Source organism: Rattus norvegicus, chromosome 14 (assembly GCF_036323735.1).
Source record: "Rattus norvegicus strain BN/NHsdMcwi chromosome 14, GRCr8, whole genome shotgun sequence".
Taxonomy (NCBI): domain Eukaryota; kingdom Metazoa; phylum Chordata; class Mammalia; order Rodentia; family Muridae; genus Rattus; species Rattus norvegicus.
The window spans coordinates 13,782,336-13,810,085 of NC_086032.1; the positions used below are offsets into that span (position 1 = coordinate 13,782,336).

Consider the following 27,750-nt stretch of genomic DNA (forward strand, 5'->3'; position numbering starts at 1 on the left):
ATATTTTCTTTAACCACTTAATACATTTTTTATGTTACTCAAACTCTTAAAATCAGCAGATGAATACAATTAAATGAATACAATTTTAAAATTGTAGAACAATTACACAGGTTTTCTTTATAAAATCATGATGTTGAGAGCACCTTTATTTGTAAATATCATTACTTCTCTATTTTTTGAAAGGTTTATTTAAAATATTCTATGGTTCAAAGAATAAAATCTCGAACTTATTAAATTAAGAGACCATTTTATGATCATTACTTCTGAAATTTTAGATTTTTTGTTACTGTTTAAAGAGTGTTTCTTGCACTCTTCAGGTATCGTTTCTTTGTACCACAATTTAAAAGAATTTAATAATTTTTCTTTTTACATGAGAGATTCACTGTTTCCTATCACCTAACCTATCATATAGGATTTGTTTAATTACTAGTCTGTAGGAAGTGAGATATATTGGACTGAACCCTAATTTGTAATCAGTACGATGAACACGAGAAAGTCATGCTGCCTCTCTTGTGCCTTCATGTTTAAAATACTGCACATGTCAGACAGAGCTGCTTGAGATAAGATTGCTGGATAATATATTAAGTCCTTTGTTGTAGTCACTCCTTACTCATTACGGAATGTTTTTATGTCAATTATTTTTACTCTGTCATGTAGATAACAATTTTTCTTTCACCTTAGGAAGTGGAAACAGAGCAATACTTTACTCTCTTTCTGCCAGCATTGAAGGATCGTGGATATGATGGATTTTTTTCTCCAAAGTCACGTGCCAAAATCATGTCTGAGCAGGAAAGAAAGCATGTGGATGGTTGTGCAATATTCTTCAAAACAGAAAAGTGAGTCAAGAAATAAAGCACAGCAGTGTACAGTTAATTACCTTTAACTTTCTTCTTTTTTTTAATTTTCCTTTTTATTGGTTATTTTATCTATTTACATTTAAAATGTTATTCCCCTTCTCGGTTTCCCCTCCACAAAACCCCTCCCTATCTCCCATCCCCACCCCCCTGCTTCTATGAGGGTGCTCCCACCACCACCCACCCACACATGCCTCACTGCCCTAGCATTCCTCCACATTGGGGCATAGAGCCTCCACAGGACCAAGGGTCTCCTCTCCCACTGATGCCAAATAAGGCCATCCTCTGCTACATATGCAGGTGGAGCCATGGATCCCTCTTTGGTTGGTGGTTTAGTCCCTGGGAACTCTAGGGGTGTCTGGTTATTTGGTAATGTTGTTCTTCCTAATGTTGTTGCAAACCCCTTTAGCTCCTTCAGTCCTTCCCCTTCTCCATTGAGGTCCAGTGGTTGTCTGTGAGCATCTGCATCTGAATTTATCAGGCTCTGGCTGAGCCTCTCAGGGTACAGCTATATCAAGCTCCTGTCAGCATGCACTTCTTGGCATCAGCAATAGTGTCTGGGTTTAGTGACTGCATGTGGGCTGGATCTCCAGGTGGGGCAGTCTCTGGATGGCCTTTCCTTCAGTCTCCACTCCACCCTTAGTCCCTGTATTTCCTTTAGACAGGAACAATTCTGGGTTAATATCTTTGAGATGGAGGTGGCCCCATATCTCAACCAGCAGCCTCTGGTTATGGTCTCCACAGGTTCTCGCTTCTCTTTGTTAAGTATTTCAACTAATATCATCCCAGTTAGGTCGTGGGAGCCTCTTGCTTTTCCTGTCATCTGGGACTTGCATTGAAAATAGCTTTTAGTTAGACTCTAAAAGTGTAAAGCTAGAAATTGCAATACTGTTTTTCTTAGGGAGTATACTAAAAATGAGGATGTTTATTGTATTATTGTTTTTATTGTTATTGGCAGATTACTCTGATAATTTGAGATGGATTTGAAGATAACAGTTTTTAATGTATGTGTTGTTGATTTCCTTCTGTGATTTTATTCATATGATCGATCTTTTATTGTTTGCAACTAATATTTCATATAACTAATAATTTATTTACTAAACGCCCATTGAACTCTTTTGTGATATGTCTGTGCTAAGCACGAATAAGTCCCAGTCTCATTAGAATTTTAAATATGGCAGGAATGATAGGAAGAACATGGAACAGTCAAACATATTAAGGCCTATACAAGGAAGGTCTAGGTAGAGGATAAGAAGAGGGCAGAAGTGAAGCATGGGGCTTAGGGAAGCAGGGAGTGAAAACATTCACACCACTTATTGAAAAACAAAATGCACAGAACTGTATGAGAAGTTGAATTTCAAGCTTAATACTTTCGACTTGATATACTAAACAGTTATTTACATACAGGATAGCTATATACATGTTTATGCCTTTTTCCTAATATTTCACTATTTAAACCCCATGTAAACAAAATCAGCTAGTTTTTTTCCTTATAGCATATCTTTCCATCATACCATACTACTTTATGTGAACAATAGCAGTGAATTTAAAAAACATTTGGCCTACTTCTCACTTGCATGGATCTAACTTCTTGTCTTTCACACAAATTTGTAATAAACATTTTACTTTAGATAATAGTGTAGAGCTGTATAACATTTAATAGGGAGTATACTCAGTTCCCCTTTTTTGCAAGTTTTATTAGATTAAAAAGCCCTTTCAATTAATTATATGATTTTCAAGTGACTCTTAGAGGTAGGTAGACAACCATTTTTTTCTTTTCTTTTTTTAAAATAAGATAATGAAATCTAGACATGGGCAGACAGGTTCCATGAAGAAGGCTACATGAGATCTCTATGTGGCCTTGAGCTCATTGTTCAGGTGAGGGGGTTGCAGGTGTGTGTACCACAGCATCTGGTCTACTTCCTCCTAATCCTTTCTGGATAATGTGGATGACTTTTTGTTTGGTCACTCTTCTTTAGAGTTTTTGAAAGGAGAAATTTAAATTCCTTGATAATTTACTAGAGGTGGTTAATATTTTGAAGAACAGTTATAACTGCAATATAGGAAACTTTAACCATTGTGTAGTTGCAGATTCATTCTTGGACTATTAAAGTGCTGTAAACTTTTTTTTTAAGATAAGTACATAGGAAATCGTTCGTTTCATTCTTTTTCTTTCCTTCCTTAGCTGTTTCTTTCCTAAATAGTATAGTATCCTGGATTCTATAACTATGGGGAATTTTGAGTGTGACATATTTCATTAAACTATTTGCTAACAATCCAAGGACCCCACTTTTGAAGACTGTTTCTCCTGCTCTTTTTTTTCTTTTTTTTTCTTTTTCTTTTTTCTTTTTTTCGGAGCTGGGGACCGAACCCAGGGCCTTGCACTTGCTAGGCAAGTGCTCTACTGCTGAGCTAAATCCCCAACCCCTCTCCTGCTCTTTAATCCCTTAGTTGACTATGGTTCTTCATATGGGGGTGAGGCTTCAGGGGCCTCACTTTTACTCTTTTCTTTCTTCATGGAAGAGGTAATAGTACAAAAACTAGGCAATCATAGCTTTAGTATTTAATTAGCTGTATGATCTTGAATAAGTTGTTTACACTTTCAGATCAGTTCCTTTACTTGACGTTTACAAAATTAACAAGGTAAAAATGATTGCTGTAGAAGGATATTTTGACTTCATACTCACTTTCAAAGTCTCTTAAGTCAGAATAGACAGTAACTTTTATAAAAAGCTAATCATATGCTGAAAAAATGGAGTATTTTTTGGTCAAAGCCTAGGACACATATTTAAAGACATGTAAAGAATTAGAATACAGTAAAATATTCTAGTGATTTCTTTTTAAGATGGGAGGGGGTGACTAATTGTTGAGGTTAAAGCCTCAAGCACTTCAAGCAGCCACTCTAACACTGTAACCTGCCAAGTTTTAATGTGGTGGGCTCGTTCGGACCTTTTAAGCATCAACATAACCATCATTTGTTCTTACCAGTTAAAGATACTGCAAAATCATATTTTGATCAAATGCCAGAAATGAGTTTTGCTTTGTCTTTTATGTCAAATATGATCTACAGTAGGCTAACATAAACACATACATGAATTTTATATATGTGGTATGTATAGAGAACTGCATTAAAGACAGATTTTTGTCTAGACAGGGTAGGAGAGAAAGAGTACTGAAGAGGAGGGGATGGGGGAGAGGGGAAGGTAAAGCACAGGTGGGACAACAGCACGCTGTCATTAGACACTTCACTGTCATCACATAGCTTTCAAACTTTCTATGAACATTGCTAGTAAATGATAAATTCAAGACATCTTTTTTTGAACATTCAGAAGTTGTAGTTCCATTTAAACTGTTACAGTTTTTTTTAAGTATATTGATACTCCTTTCTCATTGGCCTCTGGGTTATTGATTTATTTGATTGCATTTAGTAATTTGTGATTTTAATTCTTTAAAATGAGGTCTTGATTTCTGGCTTGTAATGGTATGTTACTGTCAGTTAAATGTGGGGCTGAAAGATTGCCTATGTTAAGGTGCCTTCTGCTGTTGCAGAGGCCTGGGTTGGCTTCCCAGCACCGTGTTGGCAGCTCACAACTGTCAGTTCTAGAGGACGATGTTGTCTAGTCTCTGTAGACAGTGTACACAGATGACACACACACTCCACAGGTACACACATGCATGCATATATATATATATATATATATATATATGTGAATCTTTAAAATAGTGTAAGGTTGACATGTAAAATGGCTTTATGCTAAAATTCTGCTTTTCAAATAGAATTAATGAAAATTGTTTACCACTCAAGGTTTATTATGGGGCTACAATGATAAAGAATGTAGAAGTGTTCTCAAGAGTTCTCAGCACTCAGGAGGCAAAGGCTGGCAGATCTCTTAGTTTGAGACCAACCTGCTCTACATAGTTCCTTGCCTTGCCTGGAACTTAGTGTTGGTATAATATAAAAAGATTTTGTTTGTTTGTTTGTTTGTTTGTTTGTTTGTTTGTTTGTTTTAAAGACTGTGTTTCACTATGTAGCATTGGCTGACCTGGAACTGGCTGTGTAGACCAGGCTAGCTTTGAACTTAGAGAAATCTACTTGTCTCTTAAGACTAGATTAAAGACATGTGCCACCAAACCTGTCTCTTCTTTTTACTTAGGTGTATGTGTGTACGTCTTGTATTTGTAGATGTCCATGGGGGCCAGAAGAGAATGTCAGGGCCTGTGGAGTTATAGTTGGTTGTGTCGTTGCCTGATGTGGATGCTGGGAACCAAATCGTCCATTTGAATTTGCAACAAGTACTCTTTACTTATAAGAGTACTTTACTTCACTGTCCCTGTTTATTTTCTCTCCAATAATATTTCATACTCTGCCATTCCCCCCTCCCTCCTCTCCCCCCCCCTTTTTTTTTTTAAAGAAAGCTATTTGCTATCTTGGAATTTTCTCCTAATTTTACCTGTAATGCTCTTAACTTTATTCACACTAACAGCTTTTTCAGCTTAAAGACCACCACTTTACCAGAATAGGGTGAAAACTGCTTTCTTTAAGGACTCTGGGTTTGAAATAGGCAATGTAACCAGACAAATTACAGTTTACATATTCTGATCACATCTGAGGCATTCAGAATTGGAATAAGAAGTTGATGGGAAAGATATTATTCCATCTAGCATGGCACACTACAGCACTCTGAGCTCTATAGTCAGTATTTTTCGGAGGCTTAATTTTCAACTCTAGAAATGATGTAAATTGGTAGATAGATTGTTATGAAAGCAAAATACGTCTTTTAAATTCTAGTGAAAATTAGTATGTTAATCCACGTCTGGCAGTGCATGTTATAATCTCATTTCTAAGGATCAAAGGTGGGAAGAGAGAATTTGCTACAAGTTTAAGTCCAGGGGCTCCCGTTTACCCTAAAGAACTATTTTGGCTCTCTGTAAATATTTCAAAAAGTTAATAAATTGGGTAAATGCAAAGACTATACATGGACTGACCCTGGGCTCCAACCTCATAGGTAGCAACGAATAGCCTAGTAAGGGCACCAGTGGAAGGGGAAGCCCTGGGTCCTGCCAAGACTGAACCCCCAGTGAACGTGATTGTTGGGGGGAGGGTGGTAATGGGGGGAGAATGGGGAGGGGAACACCCATATAGAAGGGGAGGGGGAGAGGTTAGGGGGATGTTGGCCCGGAAACTGGGAAAGGGAATAACATTTGAAATGTAAATAAGAAATACCCAATTTAATAAAGATGGAGAAAAAAATAAGTTGGGTAAATGTTGTAAAATAGTATCTTACTTTGGTCTCTAACACTCTTAAGATCATAATCAAAAGCAACTTGGAGGAAAGATTTAATTCATCTTAGACTTAGAAGTGATAGTTATCATTGAGGGAAGTCAGGGCAGGAACCTGGAGGCCGGAGCTGAAGCAGAGGCCATGGAGGAAGGCTGCTTACTGGTGTTTTCCATCTATACTTACCAAGTCTGCTTGTGTGTACCACTCAGTACCACCTGTCCAGCAGTGAGCTGTGCCTTCTCACATCAGCTGCCTACAGGCAGTCTGATAGAGGTCTGTTTTTAAAATTGAGGTTTCTTCTCTCAGATCATTCTTGCTTGTGTCAAGCTGACAGGTCACCAGACCGGGTGGCCTGACCAAGTTCACAGTTATTAAATGTTCGCATTAGATCAATTTTTATTGTATCCTTCAATCCTATAATTTGCCATCACAGAGATCCATTTTTTTTTGTGTGTAATATAATCTATTTCTCTGAACACTTATACCTAATTACAGTCTTTCTGTAAAAACTAGTCAAGAATGTGATAATTTTTAGCTAGGAAAAAGATTATATTCCTTTATTTTCTTGACTATTACCTTGATATGGTATTTACAAATCAGCAAGTAGACTTCATTCTTTCTCTTTTAAGCTGCTCACTAATTTAAGATTGTGTGTGGAAATCTGAACATAGCATAAGTAAATGGATTTTATACACAAGAAGCAGTCTAGATAGAACTGGATCAGCTGCTTCCCCATTCTTAGAAGACTGGCTTATACCCTTCTGCTTAGTTCACATTTGGTAATTAGTCCTTGAGGTACTAAATTTCCCCTACTAGGTAGCTAGAAGGAGTAAAGATATAAAAGGATGAAGAAGATATATATTTCATCTTTGTTAGATGGGCCTTCATAAATTGCTTACAGAAACCACATTTCTTATTTCTCACTGGTCAGAATTATATAATGTGACCATTTGTAGCTATAGGTTATCAATAGTGTTTCTACTTGTGCCCCCTCTACTTTGAATATCTTAGCATGACAGTATAACTACCCAAGTTAACTGAATGTGTGCCTTTTAGATTTACATTGGTGCAGAAGCATACAGTGGAATTCAACCAGGTAGCAATGGCAAATTCAGATGGATCCGAAGCAATGCTAAACAGAGTAATGACAAAAGATAACATTGGTGTTGCTGTGGTGTTAGAGGTCCACAAAGAACTCTTTGGAACAGGTGAGTGCCATCTAATTAGGTAGATTTCCTAAGAGAAGAGAATCTTACTGTTATTACAAGGTTATTTTCTTGTCTTGAGAACTGTTAAAGGGGATGGAAAAGAAAATAACATTAATTATAAAGTATTGCATATTTCTTGTGATTTGTTTTTATTTATTCTATAGATTCTGTCAGCATTTTTACTTAACAGCAAATATCTGTCCTTTAAACACTTAACACACCATTAATTAAAAAAATTCTTTGAAGTACGGTATGGCTTGGTTAGGCTGAATTAGAAGTTATACTTAGTCCTCTCTTACAGTGTTAGCCTCATGAGTGTGTACCCTTTGTTTTTGAAGGTTAAATAGTTGACATGTTTTCTTTAATTTCTTTGTTAAATCTCAAGTCTTTGTCAGGGTGAGAACAGTATCTTTTATCTGTGTGATACTTTTCAGGGTTTTTAGATTATTTATAGCTTCCCAGAGAGTCAGAAATTCATTGTGTACTTGGCATTATCAAGGTCTTTTGTTGGCTTCTCTCCTGCCTGCCTTGGAACACTATTACTTTTTAATGTCTCAAGCAGAACAAGGTGACAAGGCCACATCGGTACCCTTCTTTTCCTGTGCTGCTTTGTCTTGGGTACTAGTTTAAATTATTCAGACTATGCATAGTGTCAGATTTCTTTTTTTCTTACAGTTCTTCAGTTTATCATTAAACAGCCTATCATTAATGTGAGATATTTTGTTTGCTTCTTTTTTAGCCTTTTCAAATTTTTTGTCTTTTCACACTGTCTTCTGGTGGGTTTTGTTTTGTTTATTATTATGACCCCTTTTGGAGTTTTACCCCTTTTTAATTTGCAGAAGAGTAATTCTAAATTATTTAATACATACTTCTAGTTCCTAAAACATGTCCCTTTCCTTATAAAAGGGAAATTTAATAGGTTGGAGCAAATGGGTTTTTTGGGACACGTTTTTAATATTTAACATAGTGAACATGCATTTATAGACAGAAGTGACACTAAAACTTCTGGGAAATGGAGATAGTGTAGAAAAAGTTGTAAAGCATTCCTTCAGTTTCATATAGCACATTACTTTGGTAATTTATTTTTTTCATCATTGGAAAAAAATTACAATTTGGTAAGATAAGAAGAAAACATAATTTGACCTAAAAATTAGACTTAGAAATTAGGCCTTTTTCTTTAGAGTTTGTGTGTATTTTAGTAGAAAAATCTGAGCTATTTTTGTACACATTTCATTAGAAATTTTAATTTTGAGTGTTCACTTGATACTTTTGTACAAAAACTTAAAAAATATGAGAAATTCTTGATCACATTCTAGAAATAGCTTTTATTCATTCCTTTATATATCTGTATAGGTTTATGCTAAGTGGCATTGAGTTTTCTGTGTTTAACTTAATTTCTTACTCCTGCACAATATTTATCCATCTTGCATTTCACAAGCTTAATAGTAAAAGTCAAACAAAAATCAGTAACAGTGTATGAAATACAGAAGATAAAATAAGGAAACAAAGTTGCTATCCAAATAAAGTTAATTTTACAGTGAAAATTGTGAGACTAGATAGTTGTGTGTGTGTGTGTGTGTGTGCGCGCGAGAGAGGGAGAGGGAGAGGGAGAGGGAGAGAGAGAGAGAGAGAGAGAGAGAGAGAGAGAGAGAGAGATCTTTGTGCCAGTGTCTTTTAAGTTTACTTCTCACACTTTAGATTGGATTAATTACCATGTCCACCATTTGGAAAATATTATGTTAATGTTTATTTTAACATAATTTTAGTGGAAAAGAATTTAAAATTATCTAGCTGGTTTTCTTTTTCCATAAACCTGAGTATCAAAAACATAAGTGGCAAACTAGCCTGAGTCCATATAAAGTAATTAATAATAAAATGAGGTCTAAAATGAAAGTATCCAGAGTTTTGAAGCACCCAATTTCCTAATTTTTGTTTTAAGATTAGTGCCTGAGCACATGCCTGCTACCCATGGCAGTCTGAAAGTGTGTTGGATCCCTTGGAAGTAGTTACTAGGTAGTTGTGAGCAGTCTAATGTGAGTGCTGGAAATCGAACCCTTGTCCTCTTCAAGAGTAGGAAGTCCTCTTAACCACTGACCCATAATCCAGCCCCACAATTTTCATTATAAAATTAATTTTATTTGGGAATTTACTTGAGTAGCAATTTTGTTTCCTTATTTCATTTTCTGTCGATTCATACAGTTACTGATTTTTTGCTATTGACCTTTGCTCTTGAGCTTGTGAAATGCAAGATGAATAAGAATAAGTACTTATTGTGCAGTGGCAAGAAATTAAGTATTGGTTAATTCCGCTGGAACCATCTCCACTAGATCATATGCTATTTGAATAAGAGTCACTTAAAAGTGCTTGCTTCCTGTTAGAGAGGTACCTCAGCAGTTAAGAGCACGCACTGTTTTCCCAGAGGACTGGAATTTGGTTCTTAGCACCTACTTTGGGTGGCTCACAACCATCTTTAATTTAACTTCAGTTCCATGAGATCGAATGCCCTCTTTCCTGACCTCCACAGGCACTGCACTCAGGCACAAACCCATACTCTGACACACATACACATATCACTTAAAATTAAAAAAAAAAAAAAAAAAGCTTGCTTGCTTAAACAACACAGCAGATGAAAAGTGCTATAACCCAAAAATTGATTATATCATGTAATAATTTCTACCTTAAGCATGTACAGCAGGAATCAGCAACACTGTCTGTAATGGTCTACATACTAAATATTTTCGGCTCTATGGGGACACATAGTCTCTTTGAAAATGTAAAGCTAAACTTAGCTCACCAAGGCTGTAATAGAAGTGCATGGTAGGCCAGGTTTATTCCATATGCTACCATTTGTTAATATGATCAAGATGAGTAACTAACTAGAGTATCACGGTTTCCAGAATCGCCCTTTAGCTTCTCGGATAAGTTTGAGATGAAAATCAGTATAAATATATAGAAAAGAATAATGAAGTCGCTATGGATCACAGAAAAAAACTTAAAGTACTTTTTAAAAAAAGAAACATGAATATAACATTATACATCTTTTTATGCTGTTTAAATTTAGGTATGAAGCCTATTCATGCTGCAGACAAACAGCTGCTTATAGTGGCAAATGCCCACATGCATTGGGACCCAGAGTATTCTGATGTGAAGCTTATTCAGACCATGATGTTTGTCTCAGAGGTTAAAAACATTCTGGAGAAAGCCTCAAGTAGGCCTGGCAGCCCAACTGCAGATCCCAATTCCATCCCGCTGGTGCTATGTGCAGATCTTAACTCATTGCCAGATTCAGGTATTTACCAGGTCTTTTTTCCTTGCTTTCAATTTCATGTTTAGGCTTAATTGGAAGGGCACCCAGCTCCTAACGGGGCTCTTCTAAATTAAGGAACATACCAGTTGGAATTTGAGAGATGGGACAGTGACTAATTGACAAAAGCATTAATAAGGAAACTGCTTTCCAAGGAGGGTTTTGGCTTAAGTAAAGCAGAACAGTGAATGCTTCTGTACTTTAACCACTCCTACTCTTACTTTCAACTGGAAAAATGGTGGGAGCAATTAGCAGACTTTGGAAGTGTAGTTATAGGCAAGGGTCAATAATTGACGTGATGGCTTGGAATTGAATGGTACAATCAGTGCCTGCCAAATTATAAGAAGAGAGCTGGGGAAGAGATTCCCTCTTTCACTCTGCCTTCACCTTCCCATCTTCTGCCAGGGCTGCCCATTAACCTAGTACAGCTAAAAGCAATGAGGGTAGGAAAATGTTTGCTTCAGTGTGAGATCCACCTCCTGAGGCAGAGTTTAGCAAAGCTGGACACTCTTTAAGGACATTCATCACAGAGAGCGCTCTCATGTAGTAATATTGGCATGTTCTCGGTGATCTTTCTGTACTTACTACCAGGTATAGAGGAATGATCAGAATTCTAGCAAGGTGCTATATCACACCACTGGACCATTTTATGCCTGGATATCATCTTGGAAAACTTAGTTCTCCATTTTAAATCCTGAATTTCAAATCCAAAACAAAAGAGTGTAAGTCTGTACTATTAGCAAAACCATATTCCAAATATTACATATTATTTTTTCTTACTTTAAATTTGTTTTTTTATTTATTTTTACACTCCAGGTTTTACCTCCTCCTGGTCCATTCCCTCTCCCCCAGGGTTCTACATCCCGTAACACCGCCCCCCCTTCCACACACACACACTCTCCCCTATCTCCACAAGGATGTCTCCACCCCACCATGCCTCTAAACTTTCTGGGGCCTCCAGTTTCTTGAGGGTTAGGTGTATCTTCTCTGATTGAATCCAGACCCAGGAGTCCTCATATCAGCTAGTGTATGCTGCCTGGTTGGTGATCCAGTGTATGAGAGATCTCAGGGGTCCAGTTTAATTGAGACTGCTGGTCCTCCTACAGGGTTGCCCTCCTCCTTAGCTTCCTTTAGCTTTTCCCTAATTCAACAGAAGTTAGCCAGCTTCTGTTCGTTGGTTGGGTGCACATATCTGCATCTGACTCTTTCAGCTGCTTGTTAGATCTTTTGGAGAGCAGTCATGGTAGGTTCCTTTTTGTGAACGTCTCTTAGCTTCAGTAATGGTGTCAGGTCTTGGGGCCTCCCCTTGATCTGGGTCCCACTTTGGGCATGTTGCTGGACCTCCTTTTCCTCAGGTTCTTCTCCATTTCCATCCCTGCATTTCTTTCATACAGGAAGAATTATGGGTCAGAGCTTTGACTGTGGGATAGCAACTCCATCCCTCACTCTCTGCTGGAGGTGGATTCCTTGTCTTACTAGGGATCAAGTCTAAGGTTATTGCATGTTAGGCAAGCATTCCTAGCCATCATTAGACAAGTCAAAATAGTAGCAAATATAAAATAACTTAAATACTCATATTTGGAAATTGTAAATAGTCAGCAAATTTAGAAAATATATTGCCCATAGTAAGTAAATGAGATTTTTGCAAATATTTGGTTTTGACCCCTAGGCCAATTTGTCCTTTCCAACTTCCCATGTGTATGTGCATGTATACATTGTGTTATATGCATGTGTGTATACTCATCCATTCAACAGAAGTCAGTCTTGTGTGTTCCTCAGGTGCCATTTTTTGTTTGTCAGACTGGGTCCCTGCCAGCCTAAGGATCACCAAGTAGGCTAGGCCTGACTGGTTCGCCAGTGCGCCCCAGGGACTATCTGCCTGTACTCACAGTGCTGGTGTTACAAGAGCTCTCCACCAGTCAGCTCCTTTGTCACTGGTTCTGAGGCGTGACTTGCTTGCATGGCAATCACTTTACTGACGGAGTTGTCTCTCCATCCCACATCCCTCTTTCTCAGTTCTTCACAAAAAATAATTATTTAAGTTTCTCTAAAAGTGCAAGTTTTCTTAAATTTCACATGATTTCCTGAACCATTTATGATAGCTGTTAATATCACTGGCATAGCATAGTTCACTGGCTCAAATCCAACTGTCAGGGTTGGACCCTGACTCTATTTCTTATCAGCTATACATGTTATTCATTATGGATAAGGGAATAAGTGTATTATTGGCCTCATTAAATTGTTTGTATGCCTAGCATATCAGAAATGCTAGATAAATTGTAGTTCCTTTTGAGTTATTCACAACACTGATACTCATTTTACTTCATATTCATTTGTCATCCCTAATCATTAATAGATGAATTTAACATTATTGCTAAGTAATTATAAAAGGGTAAGAGACTTGTTTGCTCATTTAGTAGAAACTTTTTGAAGCTGATCCACTTTTTATACACATCTAATATTTTGGTCTCTGGCATATAATGTTACTTGGACATAGAATGTTTTTCGTAGGTGTCAGACTGAGACTACGTTCTCAAAATAGATGAGGCCTGGAGAGACGGCTCAGTGGTTACGAACTGGCTATTCTCCCAGAGGGCTGTGGTTTGACTTCTAGCACCCACATGGTGGCTCACAACCATCAGTAATCAGTAATTATAATTCTAGGCAACCTGATAGCCTCTTCTGGCCTTTAGAGACAGACATGCAACTAAAACACTCACATTCATAAAATAGTAAAATAATAATTTAAAAAGTAAAATGATTTTCTAAGCTAGCCTTGGACATTTCATTGTTGAGGATGAAAACCCTATTTTTATTACAAATAATTTTTTTATTATAAATGTTCTTTGTATATTTTCCTATGTTGTTGATTGGCTATTTTGATTACTGCTAAAGACATTGTAGTTTAGAGTAATATTACCAAAGCACTTAAGGTCAAGACCTTTCTGGTGAATGTTCTCTAGATTCTAGAAGTCATCTGAACCTATGGAACTACTAAGGTTGACAATATTTCTAGTGATCCTGATACTTACTTCTGAAGAAGGCAGATGCCTTTTAGTGAGGTTAAGTTATATGGAATTGCTAGTGTTTAAGAATTTAAACACCAGCAACAAGAACACATTTTTTTTTATTTTTTTATTTTATTTATTTTTTTGGTTTTGTTTTGTTTTGTTTTTGAGTCGGGATCTCATTATGCAGCCTTGGCTTGCCTGGAGCTTCCTGTGTAGACCAAGCTGTTCTGGACCTCAGAGAAAACAACCTGCCTTTCTGCCTCTTGGGTATTAGGATTAAAGATATGGACCACCAAGCCCAGCTAAGAGTTTCATAGAATTTAAGCATACTCTAACCCTGGTGTGTCTGTAGAATAAATAAGATTTAGTAATATAGCTTTGCTCCTAATGTTAAAGGGTAGCGTTCTTTCTTTATTCTGCTAGGTGTTGTGGAATATTTAAGCAACGGAGGAGTAGCAGACAACCACAAAGACTTCAAGGAACTAAGGTACAATGAGTGTCTTATGAACTTCAGCTGTAGTGGAAAGAACGGAAGCTCAGAAGGGAGAATCACACATGGCTTCCAACTTAAGAGCGCCTATGAAAATAACTTGATGCCTTATACCAATTACACCTTTGATTTCAAAGTAAGTAGCAGACTCTGGATTAGCATCTGACTATTTTAAGTAAAAGCATGTAAATAAAACACTATAAACTCTTATGATTAAGAGTTTTCAGGGCTGCTGGTTGTAGTGGCACATACCTGTAGGATTGATTTGCTTGAAGAGTCTGTAGGGCTCTGGCCTCTGCCAGCACCAGGCACGCAGATGTTTCACAGACATACATGCAGGCAAAGTACCCATAGACATAAAACAAAAGAAGAATTAGCACTGATTCAAAACCAAGGAAGCAAACAAAAATCAAAGTTTCAAAATGTCTGGCTTAAATATAAGCTAAACAAGGAATTTTGTTGAGTTTCATGATCATAATTGATGTCACTTAAATTTTTTTAAACTTTTGTTCACATTTCAGATAATAGTGATAATAGCTCATATTTCTAAAATTTTTTACTATGTATCAGGCACTGTTGAAATTCAGCTAATCTTCATCTGTTTATCACCTGCGCTTAGCAAGAATTTAAGCATCTGATATAGCTAAACTTTCCTGGAATGAACTCATACACTATTCTGTCCAAGTTTTCTTTGAATATCTTACTTATGATTTCCCAAGTTTCTTCTAGGGGTAATAGGTTTTACTTAATGTCGGTCTTATCTACGTAGTTGCATTAGTATATTCCCAAGTCATCTATGGAACACTTCACTTTTTAAGTTTTAAAAGAAAAGAAGTCTTAAAAATAGGAACCTGCTGTTCATGTTGAGGGCAAGATACTCCCTGATACACTGATGGCAACGGCTCACTGTGGCTGTGGTTGCTCCCCTTTTGCATTTTCTAATCATTTTGTCTGCTGGTAGCTGTTCTCTTTGCCTTTGTTTGACTTCCTCTCGTGTTCAGAATGAGTTGTACATCTTGTTTTACCCTAAAAATACATATATAGATATAGGAAGTTGTTAGTATACAAAGCTTAGAGAATTTATAATATAATACAAAAGGGAAATATTAAATAGGCTCATTCACATCCTTTTTTCTTTTTTGTTTTGTTTTATTTTTTGATACTGGGTTTCTCTGTATATCCCTGACTGACTTGGAACTGACTGTGTAGACTGGATGGCTTTGAAATCATAGAAATATGATTCTGCCTTTGCCTCCTGTGTGCCGGGATTAAAGATTAAAGCTTTATACCACCATGCCTAGCCTCCTTTTTTAAAAGTTTTTGATGTTTGTTTACTCCCTTCAAAACCAAAAAAAGGAGGAAGAAAAATCTATATATTGATACTAGCTTTCATAGAAATGAGACAAAAACTGCTTGGACGTTAATGTAGTTTTACTAGTACACAAATCTATTGATAGCTTGTATTGTTTTGATCACTTGTCCATGGCGACGGGCAGTTAAATATTTAAGAACTAGCTTTCTGAGGTTACTAAGCCTTGACTTGTAGTGTTTTCTGTGGATTATGTACTTTTCCAGTCTAATGTGATAACTTTTGTTGACATTGTTGCGAAAGGTACTGTTAAAGTTGGAAATCACTAGCTCTTGTATAATACTGTTTTTGCAGAAGTTGAAAGAAATACTTCTGTACTTAGTGATAGTTTAAATCCTATGTTTGTAATTATAATATATAATATATTTGCAAGCATACCCCAGAAGAACTAATAAAAGCCTCCTAAAAAAAAAGTGTTCAGTAATTAGCTGTAATCATTTTCTTAGTTATATGAGTAGATTAAGAGAAAATATTACTTTTTCCATTCTTTTTAGAATCTTTTTAAGTTGTCCATAAACTATAAAATAAACACAGTTTGGCATATTCATTTAAGCCATTTAGCTTGATCTTCCGAATATGTCTAAAATCACTTTCGATTTAGCTCAGTGGTAGAGCGCTTGCCTAGCAAGCACAAGGCCCTGGGTTCGGTCTCCAGCTCTGGAAAAAAAAGAAAAAAAAAAAAAGATTTTTCTTTAACATATCTTCAATGCGTCAGGTGTTGGGGCATATACCTGTAATCCCAAAGTGTGATAGGGTGAGGAAGGAGGGTCTTGAAGTCAAGCCCAGCTGGTTTATGTAGCAAGACCTTGTTCTATTAAATGAATAAATAAATGATTTTCACATGTAGAAATATTTCTTTCTACTTAAGTGTGGACTCTTTGCTGGGGGTAAATACTAGATTAACTGAAATTTATGCAGTTTGTGACAGTAAAGGCACATTAGTTTTGCTATTTACCAATCACATGAATTAAATCATCTAGCTTTGGGAAGTAGAACAAATGTTATATGTACAAGTATGTCTACATGTGCATGTGTCTTCTTGCTAATTGATATTTTTCTTCAGTCCAGAACTTGTAGAAATGAGTATCTTAAACTAAGCAAATTTAGACAGTTAACTGTATAGTATGTTAGACTTTACTAAACCAAGAAAGTCTGTTCTAGAAGTGCCTGTTTAGCATTTTTGCCTTATAATTTATGTACAAATGTAAAACCTTATGATACAGTCAACTGCTATGTTTCTCTATTGTTTTTCCATGTTTATTCATAATAGTAACCCATCAAAGATTAGAGCCTTGTCGAATCTACAGTTAGGGCAACAGGTACCAGGAATACGGGTTTCTTAGTTATTCAGCTTTTCCAAAGTAAGAATTGTTATTTTCATGGAGTTTTTCTCTTTTAAACATATTTTTCTTTCCCCTTTGTGCTATCCCTAATCTCTTTCCAGGGCGTGATTGACTACATTTTCTATTCCAAGACTCACATGAACGTGCTTGGTGTCCTGGGGCCTTTAGATCCTCAATGGCTGGTTGAGAACAACATCACTGGGTGTCCACACCCTCACATCCCTTCAGACCACTTCTCACTGTTAACACAACTTGAACTCCACCCTCCACTCCTGCCTCTAGTCAACGGTGTTCACTTGCCTAATCGGAGGTAGTGGAGTACAGTCCCGCAGAGACGGGGATCTGGCTATGGACCTGTACAGTTGTAAATCAAAGTATGTAGGAGTGAAGTATGGCCATCTTTAACGCTGCTTCTTCAGGTTCCTTTCACTATGTGTTTGCTGTAAGACTTTGTATATTTTTGTGCATACTGATATCATTTGGCACTAGGGCTGGAACCAAAGTATTACTGTCTGTCTCTATCCAAAAGCTTAATATACTTTAAAATTGGACTTATTTTCCTATTGTATTAGGAACCAACATTCACAACTGATAAATCACTAATTTGAGACCCCACACCAATGTTGTTCTCTAAAAACAAATACATTCTTTTGAATGTTTTCAAATAAGCCAATCATTTTTGTAAAAAGTGATTTTTAAAAACTCCAAATACAAGATTTTCAATTGAATGATGGTATGCCTTATAGGAAAAACTTTGAGTTTCTGTTTTGTTTCATAACAAGCTGATTTTTGGCTCTCAAGTCATTTGCACATTAACAAAGCACTTAAATTTGCTTGATTTGTACATTAAATATGATATAGCCACTAGCCCTAACAAGACAATTTGAGAAATGAAAGGTAATTGCATAACATGCTTTAAAATCAAGCATAGGATGTGACAGTTGGTTGGCCAGATGCTGGCTGTTTTGAGGAATCTTTCTTTTCTTTTCTCTAGTCTTTTCTTTTTTGTCTTACTATTAGTCCTAATCTTTTTAGAAGTATTAACTCCAAGCCCATCTCTCAAGTTCATTGATAAGGAAATAGCAGATAATACTGCCATACATCTTGAAACTAAAATTTGGTTTTTTTTTAGTATGCCCACAAAATTAGTGTCTGGTATTTTTCATTTTCGTGCCCACCCTTTTTTTTTTTTTTGGTCTGGTTGTACTGGAAAAATATGATCTATATCTTTACCACTACTGTTAAACATTTAAAGAAAATTGCTGAATGAAAAGCCCCTGGACAGAGTTTCAGAAAGGGAAAGCCAGATAATATTATATATGTTTTCCAAAGTAAGTAAATTTATTTGTTGTTTTGGGTTTTTTGTTTCATTTTAAGATAACAGTAGAAAGGATTTTGAGGAAAGAACAGATTTGGGGAAGTAATTGAAAACCTTGGATCATTTTTTTCTGACTCTAGCTGCCAAATGGCCATCATATGCTTTTAATCTTCGTTGCCATTTGTCTAGATCTGAATTAAGCTACTGTTTTATTCCCAAAGTTTGATGCCTCTAGATGTATTGGAAACCCCCCACCATTTGTTGTTGTTGGCCAGGAGGTGCCACTTGAAAATCTTAAGAGGCAGAGAGCATGAACACCATTTTGTGGGGAGAAAATTTGTTGGCAAAATTAGAAAATGTTAATTATGGCACAGTAACATTGGAAAAGGTTGTGTCTGTGTTTTTAAGTTTTTCTTTATTCTGCTTTTTTGCTGCTATAAGAGTTTTCTGAAATTTATATTTTAAACTTTTCATGCACTTTACTGTTTCTAGTATCAAAATGTGATATTTTTAATAAACAAGAAATTTTCCATTATGTGATGAAATTTTAAAAGAAAATAGCCTATATTTGTGTCTAATATATAAAGTACAAGTCAAATTTAAATTATTTAATTAGTTTTAAATATATACAAATTGTCTCCTCTTTCAAACGTGACAACTTAGGCTGTTTTATTAGTCTTAAACGATACATTTCCTGTGGTCATTTTATACTAATTTCTTCCATAGTTTACCGATCAGGCTATATAAAAGAATATTTCCCCGAAGGGTAATTTTAGTGGGGCGAGGGTGGTGGGATGATGTAGTATCACACAGGACTGCATCTGGAAGAGCTCTGTAAAGCCTAAACTCCCTTTTAAAAGTGCCTAGTGACAGAGGCGTCGTCATCTATTGTGATTGGAATGTCACTGTAGTTCAGCAAAGTTTGATGTAAATAAAATATTCTTTTAAAAATGTTAAAGCACCTGAATAAACAAACAAAAGAAACCCTTGATGACAGATTTTCCTCAGTGTTCAGGTATCCCTTCTTATATACCTCAAGCATCCAACATCTAGCCATGCAGATTGATTACCTGAAGCGCATAGTACTGGAAAGTGGAATAGCATGAAAAACTTAACTTTGTGGACATTACCTTTTTCTGTAATCAGCTACTGTATGTTTAGCTTTTGATCTTTTGTTTCGGGTGGGTTTTCTGCTCTGGAGGTAAATGCACTAACAGAACATTCTTCTTCTTTCATAGACGCATGTTAATTAGCAATGTGAGCAATATTTCCTACCATACTTCACTCCCAATATTTTTGAGATGTTTGTATAAAATGAAATTTAAAGTTCATTTATGATTGTATATGAACCACAGAGGAGCCCATTTATTAATACAAATCTTTTTTAATAGTTAAATGTGGAGGGGAAAATAAAAAAAAACATTGGGAAACATTGTAAACAGTTTAAGTTTATTTTGTGTATGATCAAGGCACTCTGTTGCAAGAAGGAAGGTGTGTACTTGGGTCTCTCTGCTTCCAAATGCACTCTTTCAAACCATCATTATCCTGTGTATTTTAATGTGGTTTTCGTAAATGTTGGTAGTAGCTCTGTTGAAGTAGGTGATTGTGTTTTGTTTTGGGTGGCACACACCTAGGGCATGGTATCCCAAATTTCATGTGCACGGTTTCCCTTTAGCCTCTTGCCCAAATCTCACACACTGTTTCCCCCTGTTCCCTTTGTAAAAGGAGTGGTATCTTGTTTTGAGCTGCCAGTTCAGATGATCAGAAATGCTGCTGTCCTCAGCATTGTCTTGTTAAATGCATGCCATTTGGAACTTTGGCAGTGAGAAGCCCAAAGGACAAGGTGAATGACATGGTATATATTCAATAAAAGTGAAATATATGTGCTCATATACTTTCTAGTTCTCAGAATAAGTTAATAAGCTTTACGCCTTTGGGCTGCTGCATATTTTATCTGATGAGAGAAAATTTGGGCATTTTTAGATTGCTATGTATTTTTTTAAATGTTAAATATGATTTCTGGTAATTGTCTTAAGAACTGGAATGTTAAGTTTATTAAAATGGTGTTGTTTGAAGAAGGGGAAACTGCACTGTTTGCCATTTCAAAAGTCATACAAGTGCATGTCAAGTCACCCACTGTCAAGCATCAGTATCCTCATAGCTTTACACACTTTGATGGGGAATATTGCAGCATCCTCAGGACTGACATCTGGAAAAGGCTCAAATCACTTACTGCTCCTTGCTTGTTGACTTTGTTTTACAATATTGTGCCTGGTGTCAACTTTTAAGCAACAGCACTGCCTAAAAGCAAGCAGAGAACAGAATCCCAGCACCATTCTATAGGCAACTTTTTAGAATTCAGATACAGTAAATCTGTTCAAGATTTATGATGTTTTATGTAAAAAATTTTGTACAACATAGCTGAATATTTTTGTTTTGATTTATTTGATGTAAGGCGTGTGAACATTCATTTGAATATCACATGTTAAAGTCAGGTATGGCACAATGGGTTCTGAGACCAGCTTCCCTACCCCCTCCCATTTGCCTCGTTCTAATCGCTTTCTTTTCAAATTACATTTCGGGTGTTCATAGGCAGATATTTAATTTTACTAATAAGCATCCTTTGTGAATGTACTTTAAAAGCCACTATGTTTTAATGTTAAAGTTTGTGAAATTATGACACTTATCCCCCTACCCCTTTTTTCTTTTTGTCTTAAAGTCACAAATCACTGAGAAGGAAGAAAGTTAAAATCTATCCAAGACTCATATCACTTGAATCTGTGGCAGATTATGTTAAAATTGAGGGTGTGGCAATTAAAGCTAGAACATGGACAATATTGTGCTGTTTAAAAATTCTGTCTTCTGAGTATGTCTTGTGAATAGGTGAAATTTTAAGTCTGTATTGTACTCCCAAGAATTCGTAAAAATCACAAACACCACCTGTATACTGAGTAACAAATCACAAAGGGAAGGGAGAACAAAGGGACAATAGGTTGAGTGTGCTCCTTCAAGGGGCCAGGAGCGTAGAATGCCATTTCTAACACAGGCTAAATCTAGTGTTAAAATTTCATGTCGGCCTAACACTGATTTAAAATTTCATCTTTCATATTCTTGAGTTTTTGAAATATTTTAATAGTTTTGAAAAGTATACTACTAACTGGTTTGTAGCTTCAGTCACAGAAAACAAATTGTATTTCAGTAAGGGTCCTGTAGCAAGCAAGAACTCTTTGTCACATGTTCAAAGTAACAAACCTTTTTACTGAAATGTGAGCTGTCATGTTTGTAAGGTTGTTTTCTTCTCTCCCCCATAAAACCCAAAGTAACACCTTTCTAATGTGTTAAAAATTTGTTTACCGCTTCCGTTTGGCTTGTGGTCTATTTGTATGACTTTTATGTATTAGAAGTAGATAAATTAGGTAGAGACGTTAGACTTATTTTTCTAAGTCAGGAACTTAAACTGAAGTTTTGAATTTGTAGACAGAAGAGAACATTTATGCTTACGATTGCTCTGGAAGATTTTAATTTCTGTAAATGCACCATGATTCCTAAATTTGAAACCCAAGTAAATGCTAGTCCATCTTTAGCCTGCTTATTACCAAAGTTTTAAGGACAGGGTGCCAAGAGCACCTTTCATAACTGTCACCCGAATGCTTAAAAATATAAAAGAAAAACCCATATGTGTTCTGAGCAAGAGCCGTAGAGAGAAAACCAGGAAGGGAAGCAGAAGGGCAGGACCCCGCTCAGGAAGATGAAAAGAAAGAGCATGCATGCTTGTTCTGACCAAATGCATTCATGTAAATGTCTCAGGTAAAAGGCCGTAGGAAGAAGCAGACTCCAGGGAACGTCTTATCAATATAGTAATTTTGACATAAGTTTGGTTAACTTGGTTTATGCTAGACTTGTTTTATTCTTGGATCCAAAGGACAGACTGAAAGTACTTTTTAGCAAGATAAGCTAACTTTCAAAGGATATGAATTAAGGGTATGTCTATTAAATGTTGATTTTTTTTTTTTTATGGTGCAGCCTATAAGATAAATAGCATTGAACTGAAATTCAAAGTGTGCCATCAGAAGCCATGACGCCTGGCATGGTGTACCTTTCAGAATGACACCCGTTAATTAACTGGTTATTTTCTTCAGCAGGATCCCCGCCTTTGTTTGATTTCCCTGTTTGTCTGTCCCTTGGAAAAGCATAGGAGTTGTGGTAGCAGCTCTCTGAAAACTGATCCCTGCTCATTATTCAGAGTACTCCCATATTTTCTTAGCTAGCCGTTGTTCTGTGTACCACATTTGTTTAATTTGTGTGTAGTTACTTGAACTCAGAATATTTGCTCAGTATTGGTGTGCCAAACAATGGCTCTGCTTCTTATGGTACAGACTGAGTGTTCTGCTTACTGTTTCAACTTTAATGCGGTAAGTGTTACAGTGTGTGGGTTGCTCTCTATTCAGAAACTACTGTCCTTTCTCTGTGCTTGGCTTGCTAAAAGTACATTTCCTTACCTGTGTAATTCCTGAGCGGTGCTTTGCTGACTTTTGAGGGAGGAGGGATTTGGATGACTGTTACTACACACTAGAACTGGAATTGTTCAGTGTTGTGAATGGCAGATTTCTTAAACACCAGCAGCACTGAGAAGTGCACTATGGGCATTCGTACAGTTGTCCAAACGTAAGCAGTACTTTTATCCAAAAGAAGCCGAGATGTGTTGGGGTCAATAGGAGTACTTTGAGTATCTCAAGGAGGGCAAATGATTAACTTTGTCGTATCTGAAGTGGAGTAGCCCTTTCTCTCTCTCTCTCTCTCTCTCTCTCTCTCTCTCTCTCTCTCTCTCTCTCTCTCTCTCTCCTTCCCTCTCTCCCTTCTTCCCTTCCCCCCTCCCTCCTCCTCCCTCTCTCTCCTCTCTTCTCTCTCCTTTCTCCTCTCCCCTCCCCCCTCTCTCTTCTCTCTTCTCTCTTTATTTTTCAGTTTTTAAAGAGAAGGAAATATATACATACTTTTTCTCAAAGACCAGGATGTTTGATTATATTGACCAGAGATTAAGTCGTATCTAGTTTTTAACTGTATAAGTGCCAAGTTATTGTCCATGGACTTTTTACCATTTGATTAGGAAAGAGATTATTTTTGTTTCCTGGCATTAAGTTGATTAATTTATTGTTTTGCATACATTTGAGTCATTCTGTGGCCTATATAGTGTTTTTATAACTATACAGTGGTCTAAAATCAAAGCACATGATCCTAAAACTAAGCAAGATGTTTTAGTAAATTTCCCCATGAGTACTTGCTAATTTCTATTAATATTGTTCTAAGCAGACACTACTGTTTTAGGTTGTGTATTTTTTTTTTTTTAATTTTTCCCCTAAGAAAAAGCCAAGCACTAAATCAGCTTGTGTTCTGGTAATCACTTGCAAGCTAAGCTTTTCTCTTTCTTCCTTTCTTAGAGGATTTAATGAAGTGCCATGTAATTGTAGCTTATTAATTAATGTTTGATAGACTGGTTCTGTGATATTCTAAACATTTAGCTCTTTCTTGTCATCTCTGGAGAAGATGGTTCTACTCTCATTCTCTGATAAAATCACCAGCTGCTTTATTTTTCTATTTATTAAACAGTTGATAAGGTCTGGATCATGACCAAACTGCTCAGCTGAGATGTTTTCATAGTGGACACTGTAGAAAATGTGTGTGCAAAAGGACACAGTTGAGTGATGGTATTCTTTTTCATTAATGTGAACATTGACTAAACAAAGCAGTCCTGCCTTTTAAATCTTGTGGCAGCTCAGAAGGGAGGTGCTTAAGAACCTTAACTATTATGTCAGATGACAAAATACTTTTTTTCCATTTTGGAGATTGGGTACTGCTCACACATGATGTATAGGGCTAAATATATGCTTGTTTCCTTGCACCTGTGTACTCTCCCCTTCTCTCCCACTTTTCCTTTCCCTGTAGGCAATAAATGGCCATTTTGCAACCGCATACTATTGTCTTGGGTTTTGATTATTTGTGCTTTGGGTTGGTACTTCTTTTGTAAACTAAAAAACCATGGTGATTTACATAAAACAATTACAAATTCGTACAACATGGATATTTTTTGTTTTGTTTTCTTGTTGGGTGAAAACTACTTAAGTATTTCATATAGAATACATCTTGAAGTGCTGTGAAGTGCTTTGTCAGAAGAAAGCCAAGCTGAGGAACTTGTGTCACCACGAGTGTGTAGAAGATGGAATGTCGTGTGCCGTTCTGCAGATTTTTACCTTGATTGACCGTGGGAGTTCATGTTGAGATGAAACTTCTCATCCTTGGGCCTGGAACGGGGTACAGAAGCCTCCTGCTGCACTTTGGGAATGTACTACAAATATGAAGCAACTGCTAGATCTTAGTATCATTAGTCTGACCTACAAGACAGCCATCAGACAGTTAGACAGCACTGAACAAGCTTGATAGGTTAGACCTGCCAGGGCCCAGAATACATTCATTCAGTGTTTGTTTTTGATGACCAAGATGCTCCACAGAAGATAAAGGTGATAGACTCCTTATCCTCCAAGAAATAGCTTCTCAAATACTCTATATGATGCAAGAAGATACTCAAATGTTTTAGTTAGTGTAAAGGTAATCTTAGGATCTAGGGAAGAAGGCAAGGAGAGGTCATACAGTCAAACAATTAGACATTCAAAGAACTGGATACATTAAGCTGAAAGCTGGTTTTGAGGTGTATGATTGATATTCAGAGAAGAAATTGGACTAACAAGCTCAGTATGTGAAAGAACACTTTAGATTATCTTGAACAGATTGCTAGCATCTCTGGTGATCCTTAGGCATCAGAGCTCAGTGCCTACTTTCTTGACATTTGATATAAGGGTTTGATAAGCCTGTGATTGACCCCAAGGTTCTTCCCAGAAACCATTACGTTGGACAGCCTTTAAGAAGTTTTTAAAAGCACTTGTGAGGTGGGTCTTAAAGTCCAGGTTTCAAAGTGTCTGCCTCATTAAGAAGTTCTTACGATAGGGCATTGAAGTCATTTGCTGCATGCTTGTGGACTTTATGACCCTGACAAAACAGGCTTATTGGTAAAGTTGAGGCAGTACTGATGGATTAGTTGATTCAGTCCTTGTTTCTGTATAGCAGGCACTTTAATAGCTTGAGCCATCTTTCCAGCATCTGAGCTACTTCTCTAAGAAAACAGACCAGGACAAACCTTTGAATGAAGTAATTACAGTGTATAAGTGTTCTTAGAAAAGAATAGAGTCCTGGGGAGAAATAGGAAAAATGAAGCAAAGCAGTGGGGCATTTTTGAGCTCATTTCTTGTGCAGCAGCAAAGCAAACCTTCCTATGACTCTGAAGAATGGAATAAAATGGTTTATGAGTAATAGGAACGAGTTTATTTGTCTTATTTACATGAGGCAAAAGATTAGCCTTGGTGTTCATTGCTCTACCCATGCTTATGCATATATCATTCCCTTGTCTCATGTGATGAGAAGGTAGTGGAGATGGGGTTACTGAAAATAGAATGGTGTAGTTGAGGCAGCACAAAGGATAAAATGATAGTGTGAGGCTGAGCTTTCAAGGGGATCTACCCCTGTGAAGTTTGGGTTCATTGTCCAGTGTTAGTCCAACTCAGATAGATTAGAACTGCCTCTGATACTCTGCTAAAACATTTGGTCCTGATTCCTCAAGACGGACCACCATATATCGGTTAAGGCAGTTGTTTGGGCCATCTACCAATGAAGGTCCGCTTCTACTTGTTTCTTCAGTTTCTAAAATGTTAACCCGAGTCTTACAATTTCTTGGGTGAGTCAGCTGGTTTCTTGTGGGGTAGATACTATTAATACATTGCTTTATTCCGACTGTATGTTGATGTCGCTATAATTGTGGGTCTTTGGTGAGAGGAGGTGAAGAAAAGCAAAACTCCTACGAGTAATCTGCTACCAGTGAGAACTTTTAGGTTACTTATGCCGTGGTTTCTTTTCTCTAGGAAGAGAGTGTGTTGAGCATTAGGGATAGTTAGGACATTCAGATTTCTCCACCTGGTACAACCAAATGTTCCCATCCTAGATTTCATGCAATACCTTGAAAGTGAAGGCAGTTTTTGTTGTGGGTGTTTTTAAATGTGTGATTTCTGAATCTAATCATTTAATGTTTGTGCTGAAATACCTACAGGAACAGTCCTTTATACTACCTTTGTATGCATCCTGACTTTCACAATATGCCCCACTACTCGGAGCCTCTTGAGGTTTTTCCCAAAGGTATCTGAAGTTAACTTTGAAAACTGGTCAGCCCCATTTTTTTCCCACTGCCCTTTACTATTTAAATGATAACTGCTTCACAAGCAAACTTTCCACTTCATTTCAAACCTATCACCACTGAAATCGTCTGCAGTCTTCAGCCAAATAAGCTGATGAGATCTAGGTCAAGAATTTCATCTTGAGCCTTTAGTATTTATCAGCTATTTCTGGTGGTATATTAGCTTAACTTTCTACAAATAACAGAGCCTGAGAGATCATCTTTTCAGATAGTATGCTTTGGCTTGTGATCTTAAAAATCCAGGCTGGGTGCTGCTGGGAAGTGTCACATAGCAAAGAAAGGAAAAAAGTCACAGAGTATTGAACTAATCAGCTATAAGCAACTGAGGTTTGAACCTACCTGGAACCTTCTGAGGAGTCACATGGAAGATAGACAATGGGTTCTGTACCCCATTAGTCAAAGATTACTTTTTTTAAAGATGTTAACTCCTACACATATAAAAGTTTTAATCTTTTCTAATTTTGAGTGAATAGGGACTTAAATTTTCTGTTGAAGCAAATCAAGAGAATAAACTCAATTACAACATGATAAAAGATTTTAGTGAAATCAAGCACAGCCCCATAATTTTTAAAGTATGTCATATATTCCCATTTGTTGATAATGGTGACTATAATGCAGTTTACTTTTAAAGAACTTACACTGTACCAGACACTTTACACTTATATACATTAGCTCATTCAATTCTCAACCCAGTTGATCTTCCAGATGAAACAGTTTTGATCTTAGGCACAGGTGAATGAAGGAAACAGGACTGTAAAGCATATGCAAACTATATAGTCAAGAGGCCTTATTGGGCCATGCAATTTGCAGAACTCTCGCATTAATGCTTCAGCTGAAGTAGTCCAGTGCTTTAATATAATAAAGCATTGGCTGTTGTGTTATGTTTGATACCCAAGGGTACGTAAGTACCCCTGTACCCTTGAGTAGCTTGATGTTGGATTGTATTATACTGTCTTGACTCCCTTCAAGACTAAAACACTAATTCTTTCCTCTGGGAGCTTATGAAGTTGAGGGAAGGAGGGAGAGCTGCCTTGCTCAAGAACATGATCAAATAGGGTGGTCACTTGCAACCAGTTCCTGGCAAAAGTGAAGTTAAGGCTTAGCTCACTTGTATCAGTTGGACAATTGTGAAAGCTTCAAGCTCCCTGTGCAAATATTTAAGACTTGTATGGCAATATCATTTAACTTCACAAATTTAATTCTGAGAATTATAATAAAAATTTCCGGATGTCAGTTTCCATCTCAAAAATTTGTTTACTGGAGATCCCATCATCTGTC

The 27,750-nt window shown here is 36.8% G+C and overlaps 1 protein-coding gene across 8 annotated transcripts in view; it reads left to right on the plus strand.

The window, feature by feature from the left end:
* Window positions 1–24,146, plus strand: part of Cnot6l (CCR4-NOT transcription complex, subunit 6-like) — a 92,007-nt gene extending 67,861 nt beyond the window's left edge. For all 8 annotated transcript variants that reach the window (NM_001415094.1, XM_039092162.2, XM_006250708.5 and 5 more), the window contains 5 exon segments: window positions 682–836; window positions 7,193–7,344; window positions 10,406–10,633; window positions 14,083–14,285; window positions 16,963–24,146. In NM_001415094.1, coding sequence (NP_001402023.1) covers window positions 682–836; window positions 7,193–7,344; window positions 10,406–10,633; window positions 14,083–14,285; window positions 16,963–17,175 — 951 coding nt within the window. In that variant the 3' untranslated portion in view covers window positions 17,176–24,146.
* Window positions 24,147–27,750: the final 3,604 nt, after the last annotated feature.